The 21,636-nt window shown below is 36.9% G+C and overlaps 1 protein-coding gene across 2 annotated transcripts; it reads left to right on the top strand.

Moving 5' to 3' along the window:
- Nucleotides 1–108: 108 nt before the first annotated feature.
- On the top strand, nucleotides 109–18,458 carry RPAP3 (RNA polymerase II associated protein 3). 2 transcript variants are annotated; one of them, XM_084206229.1, is made up of 17 exons: nucleotides 109–163; nucleotides 1,959–2,120; nucleotides 2,709–2,849; nucleotides 3,258–3,380; nucleotides 4,577–4,704; nucleotides 5,282–5,403; nucleotides 5,738–5,808; nucleotides 6,773–6,904; nucleotides 8,366–8,493; nucleotides 10,072–10,193; nucleotides 11,609–11,679; nucleotides 11,841–11,957; nucleotides 13,671–13,879; nucleotides 15,034–15,229; nucleotides 15,323–15,420; nucleotides 16,780–16,880; nucleotides 17,974–18,458. In XM_084206229.1, exons 2-17 carry the CDS (start codon nucleotides 1,965–1,967, stop codon nucleotides 18,063–18,065), a joined length of 2,007 nt encoding a protein of 668 aa, XP_084062355.1. In that variant the 5' UTR covers nucleotides 109–163; nucleotides 1,959–1,964; the 3' UTR covers nucleotides 18,066–18,458. The 2 variants fall into 2 exon arrangements, with proteins under 2 accessions (XP_084062355.1, XP_084062354.1); XM_084206228.1 differs by having other exon boundaries at nucleotides 123–163; nucleotides 1,962–2,120.
- The last annotated feature ends 3,178 nt before the right edge of the window (nucleotides 18,459–21,636 follow it).

Below are 21,636 nucleotides of genomic sequence, written 5' to 3'. Positions count from 1 at the left end.
CCGCGCCAATCGCCGGCTGCGCTCCCGGCACGTGGGAGGGGGGCCCCGCGCGCAGGCGCAGTTGGCGCCTGGCGCCTGGGGCCGCGCTGCATCCTGGGAGCGGGCTGGGCAGCGCGGGCGGCGGCGCGGGAGGAGCCGCGGTGCGAGCCGCGGTACGGCGCAGGTGAGGCCGCGGCGGGACGGGGCGAGCGCGGCGTGCGATGCTCGGACGGCGCCGTCCCGCAGCCGCATCCCCACCCCTGTGGTCCACGGGCGGCTTGGCTGCGTGGGGTGGCGAGGCGAGGCGTGGGGAGTCAAGGCCTCGCTTGCAACTCGCGGGCGGTGCAGAGGCGGTGTTGGGGCTCGGAGGGGCTGCTCTGCCTCGGGGCCTCCTGCGGCGCGGCCTCGGGAGCCGCTCCAGGGCGGGCCCGTGCTGCCCGCCGGGCCGCTCCAGGACAGTCCCTGGGAGCAGCAGCCTTCGGGTGTTGGGAGCGCTCAGCGTTGAGAGTCGAATAAAAGTGCCCTGAAGGGTGTAAGGGCTGCGCCGCAGAGGCTGCCGTCAGTGCGTGGATTAAAGTCGTTGCTAAGTTGTGTGCGGCTAGTGGGTGACGGAGTAATTTGACTTTATACGCTTTAGCAGGGTGCTTTAGCGTGGCAGAGGACAAACAGCCAGATTTTATGTTAGGTTTTCGCCTGCGAGAGAATACTGTTTTAGTCAGACATAGGAAAAAAAAAAGTTCAACAGATTACAAATTATTTTTTTGCGTATTTTTAAGTATCTTGTTTTACCTACCTAGAAATGCTAGGCTGTATGGAATATTTGTTGTGTCCATGCCCAAGTTGCACGAAATTAACAGACTGAATATTAAATTGGTAGTTCGGCATGGAACAACAATTGAAAGTGGGAAAAAAACATAGTAAGCTCCTTAACTGGAAACATGATGAAAGCTGTGTATTGTTGGTTTCACTGAAAGTTTATTTCTGTTTTGTTTCAAATAGACCTAATACATTGCTCAGAATAATTTTGTCACCACCTGTGCATGAGCTAGGGAGAAACAAACTGCTGCAGTGGGGCATCTACTCAGCTGCTTATCCTGAGCATGTAAAAGCATTTCTTCTTTGGTAGCATTAGTTCAGTAGTAATAATGTGGTGTGTTCCATCTCTTTGCGACCCTTGTCTGGAATTATGGATGGCACGTTGTAGCACAGAAATCATTAGCTTTGTTTGGCTCATAAATGTTTATGTTGTTGTGTTCCTAGGTTATTGCACAGGTGTGAAAAATAACATTAAATAAAGCATGTCAAAACCTAGACCTTTTTCTTCCTTAAAAGCTTTTTGTGTAGTATCTCTACAAATAGCTTGTTTATATTTCCATGAGGCTTGTAACAGATCCAGAAACTTGCCATCAAGAGGTTATAGTTAGCCACCATTCATAACTGTCTTTGTCTAAGTTTGTATTTAGTTTATCTTGAGTTACTTAATCATGACTGTTTTCAAAACGCGTTTGCTTCATCCTTTCTGATTTTTGTGCTACAAACTGTACACGTGTGGGGTTTCTTTTTTTTCTGAATTGTAACCAAAATTTTTTAAGGTTACTTTTTAATTGTGACTGGATATTTTTGTGATAATAAAACTTCTTTCATTTGAGACAACAAAATCTATGAAGGAAATCAAGTGTTAATAATTATTAAATAGTGTTTTAAGGACTTGCTTGCAGTTTCAGAGTTACCATTGACTAGTTAGGTGCTTTACCTTATGCTTAGTTAGGAAAACGTGAATTGCTGTTTGTTATTATATACTTTGTTTTATCTGAATAATATGCTTCCCTTCATTTTTTCAAAGACATTTAAACTGTGTTTCTTCTTAGTTTCTTGGTGTTTAATGTTCCTGCTATGCTGTTGTTAATTTTGAAGTAGCTAGCTTCCTTCACTACATACTTCCAAGTTCTTTTTAGATGGCTTTTTTCCTTGAATTTTAGCAGATTATGATGAGTGCACCAAGTAAAGCAGTAGAACTGCAGCTGCAAGTGAAGCAAAATGCTGAAGAGCTGCAGGATTTTATGAGAGAATTGGAGAGCTGGGAAAAAGATATTAAAGAAGTGGATTCTAAACTCAGGAAACAAAGTGGGGTCCCAGAAGAGGTAAGAAAACACAAGACCAGTATCAGCTCAGCTGTTCTTACTGTGATAGTGGTTTTGATAAATATGTTTTGTGTTAGCAGAATTACATTTTTGGACTTAAAATATCTTAATAGAAGGCATAAACTAATCTCTGATGTGTTCTTCACCTGAAGTAAATGAGAGATTCCTCTGTAAACTGCATGACCAACAGAGCTGTGGGCCAGTAGCCCCTGAAGGTGATGAGGCCAGTAAATTTTTATCAGTTCTGGGTAGAGCTATGAGAATATTTCTGTTTGCAGCATCAGTATTGGTAATTTGCTGCTGACGTTCAGCATATTGAAGTGATTCTTCAGTGATACTCTGAAGAGAGTTGTCTTCTAAAACTCAGTTTTATATCATATATGTAATATTTACTATTAAGTGTTTAAAGAGTTATGCTTGTAGTTCTTAGTGGTTTTGTAGAGCTCATGAGAACAGGTTGCTGAATGGATTTCTAAAATAAAACTAGCTACTAGATAGATATTCTGTCTAGATACAGGTGTTGTAGATTCTTCAGTGCAAGTGATTTCCACACATCTGTTTTATTATAAGTTACTTAATTCTGTTTAGAATTTGCCACCAATTCGAAACAAGACTTTTAAGAAAAAGAAGAAAAGCAAAAATAAAGTCCCTTCAAAGATAACCTCTGTGGAAAACAAGAAAAACAAGATCAAGTCTTACGATTATGAAGCATGGGGAAAACTAGATGTGGTGAGTCTTAAGATTTGCTTTGTTGTCAGTCTTGTCCCCAGCTGATTCTGTGTTAAATAAAATTTTGTTACAGTGCTGAGAATTCAGTTCACTAGTCAGTATCTTACTGTGCTAGTTGCTGTATGAACATAGGGTAGCTTTCTCCCAAACAGATTACGAATTTAATATTTGGAATATTGATAAATACTTTTATTGAGTGTGCTTTCATCCAGCAGATCGAATTTTAGTTTAAGGGGAAAAAAACCAGTTTTAACAATAAGCCTATTAAAAGGTCATAATTATAGTAAAATATAAGAGTAAGCACAACTGTCAGTATTGGAGGATACATAAATAAAATCTTACTTGTATTATTTTGTGCTGTTAAATTATAATGAAGACAACAGTTTGTTTTTTTGTTTCTGATTCCAGGATAAAATACTTGAAGAACTTGATAAAGAAGATAGTACTCATGATTCTGTATCTCCAGAATCAGACTCTGAAGAAGATGGAATTCATGTAGATGCTGAAAAGGCTCTTGCAGAGAAGGAAAAGGTTATAGAATTATAGATGTTTATTATTGGTTAAGAAGAAATTTAGGTATAGGAGTATTTGCAACTTCCTTTTAAAAGATCATCTACTGAGACTGCACATCTGGTAAAAGAATTGCCTATTTGGAAGTCTTTCTGTCTGTTTCCCTGCCCATTATTCCAAAATAGAAAATTCTCACTGCAGTTCTATTCCTTCTCATTGTCAGTAGCAGCAAGCTTCGCCAATTCCAATTAATGTATTCCTGTGATGACAAATGATGGTGATGTTTTGCTTTGAGAAGCTGAATGGCTGTATAGAATTGCTATGTAGAGCAAATTGGTTTTTACCTGAACACAACATCTGAATGCCCCAAACTAAATCTGCAAGAAGTTAAAAATACTCCTTTTGTGAGGCCAGTACATCTGGGAATGGTGGGTGAACTTCATTGCTTTAATAATGGCAAGTTTCTACCACTTCAGTTTTACCTAATAGGGTAGGATATAGAAAGAGATCTATCTCAGGCTTCGTTGCCGTGAGAAGGAGGCTAAGTTATGTAGTAGGTTCTATTTTTGATAAACTTCTCTGTTTGTAAGCAATCACCTAACCCATCTGCCAGTCAATATTGACTTCAGTAGTTCTGGCTTTGATTTGGGTTTTTGTGGGGTGAGTTGTTTGTTAGTTTAAAATTGTCTATGTGGGTGATATTTGTGTTGTACTCCTGCTGCTGTGGGAATTCCTTCACGTGTAATCTGCAGTCTATACTGAGAAGCTGAGGTATCTTTGGCCATTGTTATCTTGGCTGCAGTGAGGTCCTTGACGGTGTGTGAGGTAAAACTTGTGTCCCAGAGGAGGCAGAAATGAAAATGTTGACTTGCAAAGCAAAGATGCCAAACCTAGTTAATGAAGACTTAAAGAAACCTAATTTAGCAATTTAAGTAGCTATGCATATGCTTGTTGCATGTTTCTGGAAATGACCTAGATATAGTGAAAATTATTATTTTGTAGATCTCTGTTATAGAATATATGATGAAAATTAGTTAATATGGTGCACTTAAAATAGAATATTTAGCATATATCATAGTAAATCAGTATTTCATGAGAAATGTTGAACAAAAATATTTAAGCATTTCTAGAATACTTTGATTTTTTTAGAGTTTTTAGTTAGCAATGTAGCTGCCAATGTAGAGTAACTTGCTGCAAATGCTTTTTTCTATTCACAGGGCAATAACTACTTTAAACAAGGAAACTATGATGAAGCTATAAAATGCTATACTAGAGGGATGCACTCTGATCCATACAATCCTGTATTGCCCACAAACAGAGCATCAGCTTTTTATAGAATGAAAAAGTAAGACTTGCATTGTTAAATCTGTAATATTTTTGTACTTGAAACACTGCCTTCAATACCTTCAGATTTTTGGTTTAGTTTTAATTCTTGATTTGTGCATCATGCTGTGTTGTTGCAACCTGCCTTCTAATTTCAAAGTAAAATAGGAATCACCAGGAGAAGTAATCTGGTAGTCTCCCTCATCAATTTTTCCTTGGCTTGCACAGTAGCAATTCACCATCTTCTGTGTTAACAGTGTAAGACTTGAAGAAAAAAGAGGAAGGGAAAGTTAAATTGCCTTTCACATTCAGTGACCTCTATTTCTAAGGCTTTGATTTGTTTTGGGTGAAGAAAGGATACAGGGCAGTTGGTTATTCTTTTTGTGGCAGTAGAGATTCTTTACTGCTGTTTTCCTTTCTTATTTTAAGAATATTTGGAATCAAGAAATGTGTAAGTACTTGGCTTGTGCCCCTTCCTGAAGCACATAAGATTTCCTATGTTATCAAGAACCGGGTGGGGCTCAGAGTAAGATGAACTGCTGAAATTTTGGGGTTTGTAACCTAGGTGTGTCCAAACTACTCATTCTTTTTTTTGGTAGGTTTTCTGTTGCGGAATCTGACTGCAATTTAGCACTTGCTTTAGATAAAAATTACGTAAAGGCTTATGCGAGAAGAGGGGCTGCTCGCTTTGCTTTGAAAAATCTTCAAGGTGCTAAAGAAGGTGGGTCTTTTTAAAATTCTTGTATTAAAATACATACAAACTTCTGTGATCTGCTTCTTTGATGTAGGAATTTAATTTTTGTTTCCTATAAACAAAGACATTACATACTATGTTGCATATTGTTTTGGCAAGGTAAAATTCAAGTAGCAAATCCAGATTATAGCAGTAGGTGTTAGTAGTTCTTGAATAATTTAGCTTTAACTGTTGTAGAATGATGTATTCCTTGAAATATGTCAGGCTTCTTTAGTAGTTACAAAAAATGTTTATCTCAAAAATGCTCTGCTTACTGGTCTGTGCTTCCTACCTGAAACATACTTTTCTGGTCTTCTTATAGATTATGAAAAAGTTTTGGAGCTGGATGCAAACAATTTCGAAGCAAAAAATGAACTGAAGAAAATTGATCAGGTAAAAAGATTAATAGACCCTAAGATAAATTAATACACCCTGTTCAGTTTATATCTGTGTCAATTTTTATAACAAGAACTGATTCAATAAATTCTTACATGCTTTTTCTGGCATCTGAAGTTAACAGAGGTCAAAATCTTTAATGGAGTTTCTTTTGGGGAAACTCACACATATGCAAATATCAGTGTAATATTGAATCCCAGACTAAGACTGCATGTGTGCACCATCTGGTGTCTTTTGGACTTTTTGTTGTTGGTTGGGTTTTAGTGGGTTGGTTGGTTTATTTTTAATTTTCCCCAATTTTCTACCTCCTATGTTAATACTTTATTTAATCGTGCTTAGTAGTTTGGTATAAGAAAGCAGAGCACATGAGAGAACTGCATTCTCTTGGCCATAAAACTGCATTGCTAGCCTGCTTGTAGTCCCTGATTGCTGTGGTCAACCAAACCAGAAAGTTGTTCTAAGAACAGAACAAAACACTCCTGGTGCAAGTTAGATCCTTTTCATGACAAGGAGAATGTTAATTATTATGACCTTTGTAAATGTAAGCTCACCTGTCACTTCTGTATGAATTTACTTACACCTCTTCAGCTGTGTTTTTGACAGTGCTTGAAAAATTTATTTTCAGAATGAAGATGCAAAGTCTCCAGTAATTGAAGAAATAAATGATATGTGAATTGGACTGTATAGGAAGGTTCCATGAGTCATTTCACGCTGTGCTTCGAAGTTACATACTTTTTATTTACCAGGCATTATTCTGACTTGCAGTCCCTCAAAGAAATACATTTTCAAGAAACAAATTGCTTTTAAATTGTCTCTTCAATTTGTATTAATTTACAACACAGGCACTTCTGTTAAAAAGCTTGGCAGATTTTCTTAAAAGTTTAGAAATCATTGTAACTTGTGTTCTGAAAATGTTTAAGTGGGAAAATACTTAGTGAAGGGAAAAATTCTGTTTTTACAGGCTCTGTCCTTAAAAGAAAATTCAGAAAAGAAAGAGTTTGAAGATGCAGTCAGAACAGGATTAACAGATGAAGAGAAGCAGCGCATTGAAGACCAGCAGCTCAAGCAGAAGGCGATTGCAGAAAAAGATCTGGTAGGTCACAGGTTCTGGTGGAACAGGAGAAACCTAGCAGAGAGAAAAAGGTGGTGTTGTGTCCTTAGTTGTGCTGCTGTTAGTTATTCAGATGTATAAATTAAACCCAATACCACCCTGAGCTTCATACATGGAACATCCTTGATGTTACCGTGTTTCCCATTTTGCCTCTAGGAAGGTTAGTGGGACACTGAGTTCTGTTTGGATTTGTCTGGAGGAATACTTGTAAAAGGTAGCTTTTACAGCCCAGATTGTATATGCAAAATTTCAAATACTTGGTAAGACAAGTAGGACTTAAACTTCACTTTACAAAGATTCCATTTCTCCATTATTATAAGCATCTTGATGCTTGCTTGTCCACGGGGAGTTGTGCACTATTTCTTCTTTTCAAACCTCTGATTCCATGATGAATAGTAGTTATAAAAAGGACTTAGGGGGTGCAGGCAACAATGACAGTAAAAATGTATTTCTGGATGCATAGTCTTGACTCACAGTTGGCTTATTGATTTCTCCCTCTCATCACGCTTTCAATAAATAAATAGCATTACCAACTAAGCCATAATTTTTCTGCTCACTTACCTAGCTATGTAACTCCTAACTTGTCATTATTCAGGTTTGCTATACTGGTTGTAAGAAGTAATTAGATAAGAATTGAAAGTATGCATTAAGGAACAAGAGTTTGACTAGGTCTCAGAAGAGAAATTTCAGTCCAATGCAATAGTTCATTGTCAGCAGAGCTGACTCACTGCAGGCTTGTTCCTGGTGACATGGATCAAGTCTGAGCTGTGGCCTTTCTGGTTTTTGTCAGTCAGTAGACTAGTAGCAGAGATATGTAGCTTCAAAGCAGTATTGAGAAGCAAAAGGTAATGTTAGTTCCCCAGAAACAAACAAAAAAGTAATGTAATTTTCTTGTATGGAGCATTAATTAGAAAAAAATAACAACATTTGGACCCAAGTAATATTTGAGAATAAGTTTTATGGAGCAGGATAAATATGAATTTGTCAAGTGCATAAAATCATCTTGAAGGGGGAATTGTAAACATTCAGCTTGTGTTTAAATTCATGAGGTACAGGGTAGGTTATCCTGCACATCAAGCATAAAGTTAAATAACAAGTTGAAGACTTACAAGTCTGCATTTGAACTATGCATGTAGCAAAGTTTGGGGTTTTTTTTACTCCTTGAAGTATTAGAAAGTATTAAGATAATTTTTGTCTTCTGCCTCAAAACTTAGATAGGAAGAAATATGCAGTAACTGTCTGCTCTGATGTGGGTGTACTTTGCAGTTCATCTTCATAATGTTGTCACCCTCTCTGCAAAAAAGGATAAGTAAAAGTTAATTGCAGTGGATTTTCTCAATGCTGGTTTGTTTTTGTTTTGTTGTTTTGTTTTTTTTTTGTTTTTTTTTTTTGTTTTGTTTTGTTTTGTTTTTTTTTTTTTTTGTTTGGACCTAAATATTCCAGGGTAACGGTTATTTCAAAGAGGGAAAGTATGAGGCTGCAATAGAGTGTTACACCCGTGGTATCGCAGCAGATGGCACCAATGCACTACTGCCAGCTAACAGAGCCATGGCCTACCTAAAGATTGAGAAGTAAGTGGAATTGCACATGCTCTATTGTTTGTTGTAAATCAGGAGGAATAATGATCCAGCAGATTTTCACTCAAGTTGAGTTATTGTCATGCCTTCTCATTTTTGTTAGAATTCAGTATAGAATAAATCACATTGAAAGCAGTGAAGGAGAGGGAACAAATCTGTATGTGGGATCTCAAAATGCAATTTGTAGGGAGCAAGTTTTGAGAGAATAAAATAGCACCAGTATGAAATAATGGTTTTTGAAGTTGAATTTTTATTCTTTTATGTGTGCAAAATCCAGATATTCACCTTTCTGAAAGGAACTGCCCAAAGCTTTGTCTTTGAGTATGAAACCCAGTCCACTACTAAACATTGCTCTGTAAAAAAGTGAATTATAACTTCTGACTTTGAGGGGAATGAATAAAAACTTTTTCTGGAAATTTTTACTTTTTAAAATGTTTTTTTAACTTCACTGATAGATGCATGTATGTGTTGTGTGTTTATTTTTAATTAAGTTTTATCCAAATAACCCAGAAACTGTACGGAAATTTATGCTTTCCAGCAAATTAGATAAGTTCCATCTGGCCAGTTTTTAGGTGTGAACTCATTTGACTCTGTGATGGAGCAGAGGCTTATGTTGGTCATCTGTTTTAAGAGGACCTGGCTGAGTATCTCTAGAGACAGTAGATCTCAAATTAGGATAAGATAGGTTGCATGGACGCTTGTAATTTAAAGGACATCAGAATGCAAATAATCTTCTGTGAGATTCAGAGGAAGCAATAGTTGAATTGAATGACCAAGCAAGAAAATTGTTTCCCTATGATGAATCTTGTATCATGAGTCTTTACATTTGAAAGAGGACCAAACATAAAATGCAACAAAAGCCCATTGGTATTCTTACAAACTGCTAGTGCTGATAAGAACAGCAAATAAAAATTAATTTGCATAAATTTAATGATCGTTTGAACGTAGAGAAGAGGAATGAATGAAAATATTTTATTAAGCACATAGTGGAATCGTGATCTAATGTAACAATATAAAAGGGATGGGGAAATTTAATCTTAAAATGAAGCAAATGACATTAATGCAAGGATATTCTGAGTCCTCATTCTGAAATAGCTAAGGACAAGTCACAGAATTCCAAATGTAGAGAAATTTATTCTCATGCATACTTGCTTCTCCTCTCTGGTACGTTTTCTTTGTTCATAACGGTATTTCTAGTTTTTAAAAGTAAAAGCCATGGTGCTAACTTTGATTTTATGGCTGTTGTTGAATTTTTAAAGTGAACTCTGATCTTTAATGTCTCTGCAAGCTTTGATGTGTTTTTTTTCTTTACAGAGGATGTGAATTTTTATAATGCTAAAAAGAGTCCGTATTCTGTTATGAAATACCAAAAGATACAGCTTAAATTTCAAGGTGCTGAGAAACTATATTTTATGGGAGTTTTTACATTCACATTTTAGCTCAGTGATGTGTTTATATATGTAGGTAATAAAGATCTACCTTTATATTTTAATTGGTTTGGGCAGCTCTGTCATTTCACTTGAAACTGCCTCTTGAAACTGATGATTAATTTTGTACTACGTTTTTGCTGAGGTACAAAGAGGCAGAAGATGACTGCACACAAGCTCTGCTCCTAGATGCTTCCTATTCTAAAGCTTTTGCCAGAAGAGGAGCTGCCAGAGTTGCTCTTGGGAAGCTAAAGGAAGCTATTCAAGGTATGATTTTGAATTAGCCTAAGAGTAGCCTAAGAGATCAATATAAGGACATCCTGAGCTTTTTTTGTTCTGACTTAACTTCTGCTTTGATAATCAGTAAGAATTAAGCAGTTTCTCTTGGATTTCACTGAATTTGTATAAAAACTCTTGTGTTGGTGCCCACATAATGGGAGGACAGTTTTGTGTGAAATTGCAGTTGTTGCTCTTTATGATAAGTGGTAAGAAATAGTTTGGAAAGTTCATTTAAAAGTAGGTCATGATATAGCATTAGGATGACTTATAAGGGGACAGTGAGGTAGATTGAGAACTGACTGAACAACAGATCCTGGAGGGTCTTAATCAGTGACACAGGGTCTAGTTGGAGGCCTGTCACTAGTGGTGTCTCTCAAGGTTCAATACTGAGCCCATTGTGGTTTAACTTGTTCATCAGTGACTTGATGAAAGGGCAGATGCCTCCTCAGCAAGTTAAGTGATGATACGTAGCTTCGAGGAGTGGCTGATACTCCAGGCTGCTGTCAGCCTTCCAGAAGGACCTCGAGAAGTTGGAGAGATGGGCAGAGAGGTATCTTCAGAAATCCAAAAGGCAAATGTAGGGTCCTGCACCTGGGGAAGAACAGCCCCTGCACCAGCAGAGACTGAGGCGGACCTGCTGGGAGAAGGACCTGGTGGACAACAAGCTGTCCATGAGCCAGCAGTGCCCTTGTGGCCAGAAGGCCGATGGAATCCTGGGCTGCATGAGGAGCACTGCCAGCAGGTCCAGGGAGGTGATCCTGCCCCTCCACTCAGCCCTGCTGAGGCACACCTGGAGTGCTGTGCCCAGTTCTGGGCTCCTCAGTGCAAGAGAGACATGGAGCTCCTGGAGTGGGTCCCACAGAGGGTGACACAGATGGTCAGGGGAAAGAACATCTCTCTTATGAGGAAGGGCTGAGGGAGCTGTGCCTGTTCAGTCTTGAGAAAAGATGACTGAGGGATGACCTCAGCAAAGTCTGTCAGTATCTGAAGGGAGGGTGTCCAGAGGATGGAGCCAGGTTCTGCTTGGTGGTCCCAAGCAATAGGACAAGAGGCAACAGGTGGAAACTGATGCACGGGGAGTTCTACCTGAGTATGAGGAAGAACTTCTTACTGTGCAGGTGATGAAGCACTGGAACAGATTGCCCAGAGAGGTTGTGGAGTCTCCCTCAGTGGAGATATTCAAGCACTGTCTGGATGCCATCCTGTGCATTGCACTCCAGGATGACCCTGCTTGAGTAGGGAGGTTGGACGACATGACCCACTGGTGCGTGGCCGCTTCCAGCCTTGGCCATTCTGTCACTTACCTGCCTTTAACTATTTTTAGAAAATAGAAGGTTAAAAATCTGCCACGTGTACATTGTCACTTGAAATATCTACAGTTTCTGTGTTGTTTTTTCGCTCAGATTTTGAAGCTGTTCTGAAGCTGGAACCTGGAAATAAACAAGCAATAAACGAACTCACAAAAATAAGGAATGTATGTATGCTTATTTGGGTATAGTGGGGTTTTGTTTGTTTAGGAGTTTTTGTAAGGCTATAGTTCTGGAAAGTTTTCGTTCTTTATTACATTATTTTTAACATACCTTGTATTTATTCATGAAACACCTGATCTTTTGGACAACTTGGCTTTTTTTTCAGGAATTAGCTGAGAAAGAGCAGCAGACTCACCAAGAATATCCTGCAGTATTGATAAAAGAAGCAGAAATCAAAAATATAGTGAAAATGATTGATAATCCATTACAGATTAAATCAACAGTAAGTTGTTACATGAATTGTTTTCTACAATGGTGGCAAAAGTAGAGTTTGGAGTTAAAATCTGATTTCTATATTGTAGACTAACCCTGATAGATAGCCTTGCCTGTGGAAAGCCAAAAATATATAAATTTACTCTTGTGATATTTTTCAAGAACATATACACGCATGGAAATGTTAATGTTCGCAGCAGTGGTGGGATAAGCATTTAGCCTCCAGTACCACCCTCAGCAAACATGGTGTATGCATACATTTATAACGTGGAATAGGCAGGCAGCTCCAAAACCCTGGCTTGTGCCCATAGGTAACACTGCAGTTGAGAGTAAATGAGAGTTGAAAAACTCTGGGTAAACTTTCCTTCATTTCTACTGCTGTTTACAGTTTTTACACCAGCCATAGTGGTTAAAAGACAAGTAGGACAAGCAGCATATGCCTACTTGTGCCTTATGCTGCTGTCACATAGGGCTGCTTTAAGCATGCATTTTCATTGATGTAAACTGCAGGTTGGCCAGATATTAGTTTTCAGTGAGCTATGTATTTGGACTGTGATTTATCAGTGGTTATAGTCAGATGAATGAGTTATAGATGAAAAATTTAATACCAGGTTTCTGTATGTATTAGGCTTCCTCTTTTTGTACATTTAATCTTTATACATTCATCAACGAGTTGTGTAAATACAAAGAGTGCTCATGCTTTGTATGTGTATGCACTCATGCTATTTGAAAACCTTTGTTTATCCTCATAAGTGATGTAATTCAGATGGATAGTTTTAATAGAAAACATGGGATTATTTTGGTCCTTTGGGAGAGAGTATTATGTCCTCTCTATAACTAGAAACATTATTTCTTTAAACCTAAATGAATATATTGTGAAGTAGCTGAAATACTGTAGACAGTTATATTTATTAAGTGTTCATTTTGGCTGATAAATTAAGTGAAGATGTTAGGTTGGTTGTATTCCTCTTGTTATTTTGTTAAGGTAGAATAAGTACAGATGAAACATCTGTGCTTTTAGTATTCCAAGAAGTATAAATTGTTGAGTGTGTTTAAGCATGTGCATTTGCAGTATAATATATACTATGTTCATGTTCAGGAAATGAAGTTCCAAAGTAAGAAGTGATGAGAGCTTTTTTACAAAGACCTGTGATGGTGGTACTAGGTGATGGTCAAAAATAATAGGGATCATACAGAGATTAAATAAGCTGAAGCATTTTAGCATATGGTGGAATTAATTACCTTAGGATGTATGTAATTTGGTCAGTCAACAGGGTTGAGTTACAGATATTTATTATATCAAAATTTTAAGTTGTGGGCCAAGGCCTGGGTTATTGGATATTTTTTTGTTTTGCTAAATTACAAAGCTTTACCACATAATAGGACAAAGTATATGATAGATCTTACCTATTCAGCTTTAGTGTGAAAAAAGTATACATTTTGAATTATTATGGGAAAACAGACTGCATACGGAGATCCTCTAGGATAAGGATATACTGGTTTATGAGGGTAAAGCAATAAAATTATCATATCAGGCTTCATGTAGATTTTTATGGTGTTCTGGTTTTGCCATTTACCTTTATGCAAAGTGTCTTCTCTGTGCACCACTGCAGAGGTAACTGGTTATCATTTGATTATTTTAAGTTACACAGCTGTGTCTGGAGTCTGTTTAAACACTTTTATGTTGAGTCCACTTGTGACCTGAGGTCTGTGCTCTGTTTAGAAGCCATTGCAAAGAATAGATATTGAGGAAGTTGATGATGATACGTCAGATGGTGACTTGCCCAGCACTACTTTAGTCAATAACTGGAGGAATTCAGTGAGTGTTGAAGCAACAGAAGCTCTAGATCAGGATGATCTGTTGACTACAGTTGATATTCCAAAAGCAAAGCACTTGAAAATAGAAGAAATCAGTGATACATCACTATTACAGTAAGTATAATACTTCTGATCCTCTTTTTAAAAGGTAAATGTAGCTGAAATAGAATCTTAATTTCCAGATGTCTACATGTGGCGAGGTGTTGAAGATACTTTGGAGAATCTGAATTGAAAAAGAACTGTTAAAAGAAATGTGCAGTTCTTGCACATCTGCCTTTTTGGCCACTCAGTGGTTCAGACAAATACGATCTATTTAGTGTCAGGTGGAAAACTCAGAATTACATTGCAAATATAAAGGCATTCATATTTTCCTGCATGCTGTATGCTTTCTTTCTTGGGCACTCCATCTTCCCTAGCTGTTTTTTAAACTTTTATTTGTTGTTCTTAGAAGATATTTTGAACAGAATTCAAGCATTCTTTGTGCCCCACTTGTGTGAGAGAAGAGGAGGAGATGAGTGTCACCACCCTTTCCTCTGCTGAGGCAGGTGGTAGCTTCAGATGTGCTCAGTTTGTAAGTCACACTGTTACTTAGGCAGAGTGAAGTCTGTCTTGGTAAAACTAGGCTGAAGTTCAGAAGCTTCATCCTTGCTCAGTCTTAGAACTCGTCTGCTGCATTGGCACCGCCTCATTCTGTTGATATAAAGAATCCTTATCAAAGAACTTCTATGAGAAACACTGGCCCCACACACCTTTTCTAGCTCAGTTAGATGGATTTACTGTGAAATGTTGAAGAAAAAAGGATATTCTTAGCCATTTCTTAATTTCTAAAAAATCAATGTACTTAAATGACAAATTATAGGACAAAAAATAGATCTGCTGCTATCAGTGTTGAAACTAGTTTATCCATTTGATCTTGTTGCTGCTTTGCATTATGAAATTGCAGAAAATATGATTTTTTTTTTTGTTGTTTTGGCAGGTATGTATGGGAGAAACCTCCTATAAAATGCAGTTATTTCCAGGAACAAAGTAGAGAGAGGCAGAGTAAATTTAAGTATTTGCAGATGTGTTTTTTTTAGGAAAGGTGAATCAACTATAAAACTTGTATAATTTGAAGGAATTTTAAAATATCTTCTTAAACTAAAGCACATTCTTTTCTAAAAAGTTTTCAGTACTTTGGCTTTTAATGAATAGAGGGATCTCCAGTTAGGTCTCACTGTAGAATTTCCTTAAAAGTTGATTTGTTTATGTGTTTCGAAATATCTTTGCAGGCTGCCTGTAAATGTGAAAGGAGTTTCATCAACATTGCATCCATCTTTTCCTGCAAGCCAACAGAGAGAAAAAGATATCAGAAGGTCATTTATGTCTGCTTCTCCAGTTCCTCCCATTCCTGCAAATTCTTTCCAGCTTGAATCTGACTTCAGGAAATTGAAAGACTGCCCTGAAAACATGTACTTGTACCTGAAGGTATGAAACACAGAGTCTCAGCAGTGTTTGAACAGTTTCTTCAACATCAGTTGTATTTTTTGTCTGAATTTAACTTTTAAAATTTTTCTATAGCAAATAGAGCCCTCTCTTTATGGAAAGCTGTTTCAGAAGTCCTTAGATCCAGACTTGTTTAACCAGATCCTGAAAATTCTACATGACTTCTATATTGAGTAAGTTTAACTCCTCCTTTGTTTTACATTGCTTATTGCTGTTTTGAAAGGTCTGGGGGGGTTTTGTGGTGGGGGAAGGTTGTTTTTTTTGGTTTGTGTTTGGGGGTTTTTTATGTTCTCTCTAGTCCCAGCACACAGCATTACATGAGCATAATGAAATCATTGGAATTATTCAGTAGTTGCTTCTTAAGAAGTGAAACTCATAATGAAAAAACAGGTAGAAAAATGGAAAAAAAAAAACTTTTGTCGTGTTGTTGAACTGTGCTTTGCAAAAGAGCACCATAAACTTGCATTAATTTGTATGAAATAACTTTTGTTCATAGTATTGTGTGCATATTCTGAGAGCACACAGAATTGCACATTATCCTCTATTTTAAATTTCTAAAGCTGAGAAATTCAGAGGGTTTCGGTTTTATACCACGATTACTGTGATGCATTCAGACTTAATTATCTGCTAGCATTTTGCAGTTGCCTGTAGCAAATGTGTATTGGAGACTGAGGTTCTGATAAGACAGAACCTGACAAGTTATTTTTGAAATTTCTATCCATGCTACCATTTGAGTCCTAAAGTTCATTTTGTCTGTCAGAGGCACTGTACTGCTTTTCTGAATTACACTCAATGTTTTTCGGTGTTTTTTTATGGAGATAAGCAAGCATAAATCAATATTTTGCTTTCCCTTGGTTTCCTTAAAAAGTAAAATATCCATCAAATGGGTGAAAAATGCTGTCTTAGAGATACAGTCCTGCATTTGGTGATACAACTTAAAAAAGCTAGGAAGCTGAAATTGTTTGCTGTAAGGTGAGAGTCCTGTCTCTCTCCAAAAGAAATATGAAATTATGAAAGAAAAATAATATTTGTTAGTATTTATAACAAAGGCAGTGCCTGTTTACTGTTAACAAAAAAATGTAAAATGAAAACAATCTAGGAATTTTCTGTATGGATGAAAATTAAGGCAGCTGTAATTGGCTCAGCTTTTCAATGGCCTTCCTAAGGCCCCAGGTGCTGCTTCTTTTCACACTACCTGATACATATAAAAACAGCAATGTTATAGCCAGGTGTAAGCTTTAAATTATATAGTAGGTATTCTGTAGATGACCAGCAGTCAGTTTGCATCAGTCTGGGTTTTTGTATTTCTTCACTCTTGCTCAGCAGAACAATAATACCTACATAAAGGTTTCTAGATATTGACTTTTTGCTTTGTGAATGGACAAATGAAAAGACAAAGATAGCGAATATGAAAGATGGGAATTTTATTTGTCCTTTAATTTCTTGTTCCTGAATTCTTCAATATTGCTTGCAGCTACTGAATATTTCTAATCAAAAGTGGTTATTTTTATATTTGTAATAATCTTCTTCAGGAAAGAGGAGCCATCACTCATCCTTGAAATCCTCCAGAGGCTCTCTGAATTAAAAAGATTTGATATGGCAGTAATGTTTATGTCAGGTTCAGAAAAAAAAAGTAAGTAATTTGGTAGTGTCTTTGTAAGCATACTTCGTGATACTGTAGAATCTGGCAAAAATATGTAAAACTTAGCGTTATTCTTGTTTATTCTATGTAATAATCATTTAGTCTAGCTTTTTATTATTTTAGAAGTTAATATGAATGTCATGTAATTTTTCTTTATCCTTTGACTCTTTATTTATTGTTTAGACTAGAAAACTACAGCTAAATCCTCTTATTTTAATCACTAATACCACTGCATTTTATTCTGGTAAATATGAGCTTTGCCAGCTTGTCAGTTTGTAGCTGGTAATGTTACAAATTTATGAATTTGTATGAAATCCTACATCTGAGATCCAAGGTATCGAGATGATTATACAGTTTCCGCAATTTACAACTATTTCTTGACAAATCCTGACTTTTCTGTTGGCAGAAGAATGAAAACAGAATCTCTAAAGCACTCAGCCTGGTTGTCTGTCCTGTTCTAGAGGCATGAGTCATGTTAGTTTGCAATTTGTGTTGACATTGGCTTGAATTCATGGTTTATAAAAGTGGGTTTTGTCTCAAGCTTTTTCTTTATTTAGTGCACCAGACAGACTATGTAATAGTGAGACTCTTAAAAACATTTCTCTTGGTCCATGTAAATTTAAGTTCACTATCTACAGTTGAGTTTCACTACTGTTATACCTAAAAAATTTTGAAATGGGAATCTCCTTAAAATAAAATAACTTGACTTACTGAAGTGTAATGCTTCTTATGAATGACATTCATGCATTTTCCTCGTGTAAGGAAAAGGCATGTTTGTCTTCTGCATGTAGTGGCATAGGGTCAAGTTAGTAAAGAAACTAAAAGCTCTCTGTTGCCTGAATTATACACCTGCTTAAGTTTACATATAAACTTAACAATATTAGGCAGCTCCTGGGCATTGAAACAAAGTGAGAGTTTTGCTTTGCTACTTGTTTTCATCCTCCCAGTAGTTCAGAAATATATTTGTATTTCAACTGTATAATCTATATGCCCCTTACTCTCAACCAAGGAAAGAAATGGACTAATTTACTTAAAGAGTGTGTGTTAGAAAAATAAGAATTCATGTTGGGATTTTCTTTTTCAGTTACACAGGTATTATTCAATCATGTGAACCACATGGGATTAAAAGATGCTTCTGTTGGAGAATTGGAGAAGAAATACGGCATTTTCTCTTAGCAAGATGGCTGATGTAAATGTCTAGATTTGCACTTTTTTCATGTGGAAATTACTAAGAAGGCTGTAAAGACTGCAATTTTGTTGCTTTTTATAAATAATGAAACTCCTAAGCTTGGGTTAGCCAAATGGCAAGTGCCTGAAGAGGTCATTATTTAGTTCTGAAGTACACTTGTTTTCCAGTACCTGAAACAATACGGATCTACATTTTCTTCAGTGGAATCTGTTTGCCTGAGAAACAGTTGGGCAGATTGGCATTCAGGATCTGGACTGTAGATAAAGATCTTTGTTAAAAGGAAAAAAATATTTATAAACATGTCTTTGTTTATCAAATGCTGTATATTAGAATTATGCATGGGGTTTTTATTTTAGAAAATAAACTGAATGTTGAAGATATTATATTTTTAAGGATTTTTTTTTATTAAGATGCCTAAATCTCTCTTCTGTAAAGATCCATCACATCAGAACTTCTACTGTGCAAAGTGAATCTGAAGTATGATGGCAAGAAAATTCCAGAATTTTTACTTGAGTTTATCTAACAGTGAAGTTTTAGCATTAGTAGCTGAGAATCTCTGAAGCTGTTCCTGTGGACCCCAACTGTAATTGCAGAATAGAAGGAAAACAAATACTGTAGAATTAAGCAAAAAGTTTAAAGAAAAACACTCTCTGTGTCCTTTCAAGAGTACTTTTAATACAATCTGGTGAAAATTAATCCTTGTGGGTCAGTTGTTCCTGACTGGGTAAACCCCTTAAGATGACTCATGAGGCAAAGCAAAATACTTCAACAGTAGAAGAAGGCAAAAGCCTGAAATTAACTATAATTCTTAGATAAGATTGAGCATGAGGCATGATAAATTACTTGTACTGCTCACATGACCAGGAGGAAATAGCAGCACTTGTCAAGTATACTGTAACTGTAGTATCCATGTGGTGGTGTAAGCTTATCTGCTGCCTCTTCCATCCTGATGGAAGAGCCAGTTTGCTTTCATCCTGATTCAGCCCTTGTGCTGTGCTGATGCTTCTCTGAAAGTTTTGGTTTGGTAGTTGTGCTTTTTTCAGAGAAATGATAAAATAGCTATAGCATTCAAAAAGACTTCAAAGTCCCAACATGGATTAATGGGAAAAGGTGTAAATGTTGTCTTCTATGCAGTCAGTACTAGAAAAATAATTTTAGAACATTTGCAGCTATGTTATGTCCTAGTTCAGATATAATCCAGATTAAAAAAAAGAAAAAAAACCAAAAAATAACAACAACAAAAAAAACCAAACTGAGCTGCATCCTCAGGCCTGGTAGCAATTGACAGAAATGACATTAGTGCCGGACCCCTAAGGTAGTTTCAGATTAGCCATGGACCTGAGCACTAGAGCAGGCAGTGCTGCTGGGGGAATGGAAGAGCCTTAATGTCGCTCTGCTTACTACCTACAGTAAGAATTGTTACTGCTGGGTGTGTCCCAAGTTACTGATAACAGCTATTTACTCCCCTTATTGTAAAGCACCTTGGATAAGGTATTGGTGATACTGCTGTCACTAGTAAATGGTAGAGGATGGAGTAGTTACCTGATAATTTTACAGGTACAGATTTTGTAGATACAATGTACCTTCCTATGGACTGTTACGAGTTGTTCAGTGTACAGCAGAGGTGTTTGCATGACTACATTATACTAATAAACCATTTGGTACATTCTCAAAGGCTGGTTTTTGAAAACTGTTGTATGAAAACAGGTGATTGGAATAGGGACCTTCAAAAGTAAAAGCAAGATCATGGCAGAAGGACTTTACTTGAACTGTAAACCAAGAGTTCACCTATAACCTTGCTGTGCTGTGCTCCTAAAGAAAATAAGCTGTTGGGTTTTGGCCAAACTGCTACTTTTACAGATTTCTGTTCATGATTTGTGCATGTTGAGGAGGGCTCATGAAGTTTTCCAATCATGTAGAGGTGGATGAGTAGACCTGATTTTATGTTGCCATTGAATTTAGGCTGCCAAGATTAATCTTGCAGATGATATGCTACTGTAGACTTTTGCTTTCATTTTTAAATGCAACACCTGAAGTTACTTTTCAGGGCATAGAAAACAGTGCAAGATGGAGAGCAGAATGTAGGTATCCTGGGATCTGTCAGCTCCACCTGCTCCAGGAGATGGCAGTGTTTTTCCCTTTTAAGTTGTTACAGACTGCCAAATTGCTAAATGGTAGGATTTGATAAAACATGGAGAAGATTCACAGATGCAAAACAAGTAAAAAATCTTTTTTGGGGAGAGAAGTGGATTTTTCCTTTTTTTTTTTTTTTCAATCTAACACACTCTACAGTGGTTATAACCCTATTGTGTTGGAGAAAAGAAAGGTTACATAAATTGTGTGAAGCAGTTAAACTGTGAAATCCTTCATAGGCCTTGGCTGTGTTACAGCATTCAAGGTGTCAAAAATATGAGATTGTGTTTGCTGCAGTGATGAATTCAGGCTTGAGTTTTGAATTATTCTTTTACTTACCAGTATTAAATTATGTTTTTCTAGATAACTTTTTAGTTCATCAAGATAAGTTTTAAATTTGGATGTTGTCCTCCAGTAGATCTCCAAGACAGTCGAACTCCATATTGTCTCTTGATTCCTTAACCCAAGTTGTTAGAATATTGAGGGAACTTATCCTAGGACTTACTTCTGTAGAACATCCTTACAGCTTTCCCCTTTGACAGTAGACTGTGATTTTATTTTCTTTTTTTGCTTTCCAGCAACTCTGGGTAGCTCTGCATTCATAAAGTAATTGTTTAATCTGAGCTGTGTTTTTCTTGCTTATAAGGATGTCTGGTGACCATCACACATCAAGATAAAGACATTCGACTTACTGCTTTTTTATTAAACTGCTCTCAAAAAAAGGTTTTAACATAACTTGTACTTGGCAATACTTGTGTCAGTTACTGTGGAAAGCATAAGTGAATGTACTTGTTCCCAAAGATTTTTTAGGATGTTTTTCTAGGATTGAAAATTAATGATTGTGACGCTGCTCAAGAAGTTCTCGCTGCTTTTCTTCTTTCTTTTCATTTTATTTTAAAATGGTCATTTCAGCTTGCCAATTCTCATATCAACAACTACTGTTGCTTTTGAAGCTACTTTTAAAATAATTTTATTTATATAAATTTTTATATTATTTTAATAACTTTAATATTAGTATAAGGTGAATGTACCAGTTTTTGATATTTAGAGTATAAGTCTTCAGCATCCAGAGAACCAGTTTGAGGAAACTTAGGTTCTAGCTCATTATTCTCCTTTACTGGGCAGATTTCTTTCTTTTCAGTGATACGAATGCAATTGCTTGTAGGTGCCATCACTAGGGAATACTGAAATGGAAACAGATACTGAACAGCTCATTACCAGTGTCATCAACTGTCACTTGTTTTCTTCCATCTTCCATGACTAACATTTCCATTGTTCAGGGCGGTTTTTTGTTTTAATGCTGGTGCACTTGACAGTGCAGTCTCTTCTTACTCCTGTCAACTACTGCTTATTTTGTTTTCCTCTCATGGTTCTATGTTTTCTTGTTACTGCTACTTAATAATTATTAAACAATCTGTCCTCATT

Source organism: Fringilla coelebs (genome assembly GCF_963513975.1).
Source record: "Fringilla coelebs genome assembly, chromosome: 5".
NCBI lineage: Eukaryota > Metazoa > Chordata > Aves > Passeriformes > Fringillidae > Fringilla > Fringilla coelebs.
The sequence above is the reverse complement of the archived record's forward strand: the minus strand, read 5'-3'. Positions and strand labels throughout refer to the sequence as shown.